Source organism: Rosa chinensis, chromosome 4 (assembly GCF_002994745.2).
Source record: "Rosa chinensis cultivar Old Blush chromosome 4, RchiOBHm-V2, whole genome shotgun sequence".
Classification (NCBI taxonomy): domain Eukaryota; kingdom Viridiplantae; phylum Streptophyta; class Magnoliopsida; order Rosales; family Rosaceae; genus Rosa; species Rosa chinensis.
The window spans coordinates 7,374,534-7,378,602 of record NC_037091.1 but is presented as its reverse complement, the minus strand read 5'-3'; the positions used below and the strand labels follow the sequence as shown (position 1 = coordinate 7,378,602).

Here is a 4,069-nt window from a genome sequence, read left to right as displayed (position 1 = left end):
GGGTATGGGGAACTGGACCCCAATACTCCAATTGTGAGGCAGGAGGCTTCTGAACCGGAAGATGTGCTTACCATGGTGGGCCCGACAAGGGGCAAGGGAAAAGGAACAGGGTCTCAGGCTTCTCTCTCCAGGGGGTCTCTTGGTAGCGAGGGCGTGCTTTTGCCTGGGGAGAAGAGGAAAAGGGTTCATCGCCACCGTCACCATAGTGGGGCGAATGTGAAAGTGACGTATATTGGCCTGGATGTAAAGGGGGACTCGAAGAAGTCCAAGAAGAGTCATCAGGCCCTTCTGGAGTCGACCAAGTCACTGGGGTTGTTGTCTCCGGTGCTGCCGGTTGTCCCTAAGAAACTGATCAAGCAGCTGCTCTCCGAGTATGGTGTAGCAGATGAAAAATTTGTGAGGTTGATGCTTGGGGACCTCAAGGACATCGACCTGGACCGCATTCGGGCCAAGGATAACACTCCCCAAGAGAACAGGAGGCTGGCGAGGGAGTCGAAGATGCGGGTACGTGGCTTATTATCGTATAATGCTATGTGTTCATACTTTTATGTTTTGGAGAAGAAGAGAGGAGTGATAGATAGTGTGCGGCTACTGTTCTGGTGTAGGAGAGGATATATATATATATATATATATATATATATATATGCAATTATGTAGGGTTCTCGGGTGGTGCATGGTTAGAGGGGAGAGATGATATGACACGTGGCAGCTTGTGATAGGAACAAAGGAAAAAGAAAGAAAATAAAAAGAAAAGGGAAGAAAGGATGAAGAGTGCACGTGGGGAGGGGAAGGAGGGAAAAATATGTTGATGTTGACGTCATCATGACGTCAGCAAAGGCTTCTTCTTTTTTGTTTTTGTTTTTGTTTTTTTTTCTTCTCTTCTCTCTTCTTCTTTCTTCTTTTTTCTTTCTTCTTTCTTCTCCATTCTCAATTCATTTCCGCAAATACTATCGAAGACAATTAAATTCCGTTCCATTGATTGGCATTGACCATGGTTGATCCGCATTGACTATTTCGTCATTTTGTCAGAAACTCCAATTTGCTCCAATTTTCGCGTCATTCTCTTTCGATTTCCGCAACTCCTCTTATTTTCTACAAGTAAATAAAAATGGATTAATTACATTATAATTGACTTGAGGACTAATTAATTTATCGTGTTTTAGATACAATTACATGCATAGAAATGCGTGTAATCATAAGCCCTAACCTCATCATTGTCAAATTGGGTGCCATTGTCTGCGACTATGGTGTCCGGGACTCCAAACCCGCAATAAATGTTTTTCCACAAGAAGTTTTCCACAAACCTGCAGTCTGTGATCGGGAAGCTTACCGATCAGGTCCAGGCCCCATTGTCAAAATGGCCACGGTGCAAGGAGTATGGAGAGAGCAATGGGCGGTGCCCTTGGGATGTTTGCATACATTTGGCACTTATGGCAAGAACTCGATATTGTTTGAGCTAGGGCCGACATGGTTGGCCAGAAGTATCCTGCCCTCAGGGTCTTGTGCGCAAGAGACCGGGCCCCTGCATGGTTACCGCATACACCAACGTGTATGTCCTTCATTATTTTGTGGCCATCCTCTGGTGTCACACACTTGAGGCTGGGGAAGCAATGACCTCTTCTGTACAATTTTTCATTCATGATCGTGTATCGAGCTGACCTTAATTAGAGTCTCCTAGCCTCAACCTTATCGTCCGAGGCCAGACTGTCGACCATGTACTTTAAGATTAGATCCATCCAGGAGTCAGTGTGGTCCACCGTGAATATTTCTGACACCGCTTTAGAGGTGCTCGGCTTTTCTAGTATTTCAACCTTGGTATCCCCGTAAGCTGGACTTGGAGAAGTAGCCGCAATCTTTGCAAGGGCCTCTGCTTTGTCACTTTTTGCTCTAGGTATTTGAGTGATAACGTAAGAGGTACATCTCTGAACAAGTGCCTTGGCTAGAGCTTGGTAAGAAGACATGTGTGGCTCTTTTGCCTCGAAGTTGCCCTGACCTGGTTCACAACCAACTGGGAATCGTTGAAGATATGAAGGTGCTGGACGCCTAGTTCCTGGGCGATCTGTAGACCTGCTATGAGTGCTTCGTACTCTACGGCGTTGTTGGATGCCTTGAAGGCAAACTTGAGGGCGTACTCGTAGACTTGGTCCTCCGGGCTGATTAGCAAGATGCCGGCGCCACTTATCTTTTTGTTAGATGCTCCGTCAACGTACAATCGCCAAGTGCTAGGTGGTTGTGGGTTCGGGGCTTGTGGTTCCGGTGTTCTCGATGGTGGATCATGAGGGGGAATAAGCTCATAAATGAAATCTGCTGCAGCCTGGCCCTTAATTGTTGTCCGGGGCTAGTATTTGAACTCTCCCAATTTGATGGCCCATTTAATTAACATTCCCGACATCTCTGGTTTCTGTAGAACTTGTCTCAATTGGTGATTAGTGAAAACGGTAATCGAGTGTGCCTGGAAGTAGTGTCTTAGCTTCCGGGCCGACACCAGGAGGGCCAATGCTACCTTTTCAATGTCCGGGTACCTGGATTCTGCACCAGTGTAACCTTTTCCAGCGTAGTACACCGGGTACACGCAATCAGAATCTCGTCTGATCAATGCTGAGCTTACTGCTGTGGAAGATGCCGCAAGGTATATGTAAAGCATTTCTCCGGGCACGGGTTTGTAAAGCAGAGGTACCGCTGCCAAGTATGCCTTCAGGCTTAGAAAAGCAGCCTCGTGCTCTGCAAACCAGGCTATTACCTCGACGTGTTGGGTTTTTAGTAACTTGAAGAAAGGAGTGCACTTGTCCGTAAGTCTTGAAATGAATCTTGACAGGGCGGCCACCTTACCTGTAAGGGATTGGACATTGTTCCGGTAGGTGGGGGATATCATGTCTAATATAGCCTGCACCTTCTTTGGGTTCATTTCTATTCCCCTGTGGCTAATGATGTACCTGAGGAACTTCCCAACTTCAACTCTGAAAGTGCATTTCTGTGGGTTAAGCTGCATACCATTGCATAATATGATAGCGAAGACAATGGATAAGTTAGTTACGTGGTCCTCAGCGGTTAGGCTTTTGACCAGCATATCATCCACATATACCTCCATGATATTACCAATGACATCTGCAAACATGGAGTTGACAAGTCGCTGATAAGTGGCACCTGCATTCTTCAATCCGAAAGGCATGACCTGGTAACAATAAAGACCTTTGTCTGTGGTGAAAGCGGTGTGCTCCTTGTCTGCGGGGTTCATTCGAATTTGGTTGTACCCACTGAACACATCCATGAAACTGAGTAACCGGTACCCAACAGTGGAGTCGATTAGTTGGTCAATTCGTGGGAGCGGGAAGCTATCCTTAGGGCATGCTCGGTTGAGATTTGTGTAGTCTACACACATGCGCCATGATCCCGAGGCCTTCTTTGGTACCATGACCACATTGGCCAACCACCGGGATATGTCACTTCCCTGACAAAATTGATGGCCATTAACTTCTTCACCTCAACCTGGATAGCCCAGTACTTATCGTGCGTGAAGGCTCTGTGCTTCTACCTCACCAGTTCTGAGAAAGGAACAATGCTAAGATTTTGCATGGCTATGTCGGTTGGTATACCGGTCATGTCCTCGTACGACCAAGCAAAAGCTGATGCATTAGAGCGGAGGAACGTGATCAGGTTTTCTCTAATAGTCGGGGCCAATTTGGTACCTATCTTGACAATCCTGTCCGGGAACTGCTCGGATAGCACGACCTCTTCGATGTCTTCGACTGCACCGGGTCGTTCTTTGTCAGAGTCAGTATCATCTCTGGGGTCCTCGTACCTGTTTGTGAGAGGGTCGGTGGCCACGGGCAACATTTCTGACTTTCCCTTACCCCGAGATACCGTTAAAGAATAGCACTGCCTTGCTGCAACCTAATCACCCCGAATGGTTGCTATTCCGACTGGGGTTGGTACTTTCATCATGAGCATGTGGCCTGCAATGAAAGTCTTCAGACGCTAGAGTGCCGGTCTGCCCAGGATAGCATTGTAGGATGAAGCACAGTCAACCATAATGAACTCTGTTTTGATGGTTGAATAATTTGGACTCTCT

The 4,069-nt window shown here is 47.0% G+C and overlaps 1 protein-coding gene across 1 annotated transcript; it reads right to left on the bottom strand.

Annotated features, from left to right (window-relative positions):
- Positions 1 to 1,664: 1,664 nt before the first annotated feature.
- On the bottom strand, positions 1,665 to 3,834 carry LOC112198711. The gene is made up of 6 exons (XM_024339836.1): positions 3,538 to 3,834; positions 3,378 to 3,448; positions 3,083 to 3,254; positions 2,504 to 2,983; positions 2,068 to 2,338; positions 1,665 to 1,993 (listed from the first exon to the last, which is right to left on the bottom strand). The coding sequence occupies exons 1-6, from the start codon at positions 3,832 to 3,834 to the stop codon at positions 1,665 to 1,667; spliced, it is 1,620 nt and encodes a 539-aa protein (XP_024195604.1).
- Positions 3,835 to 4,069: the final 235 nt, after the last annotated feature.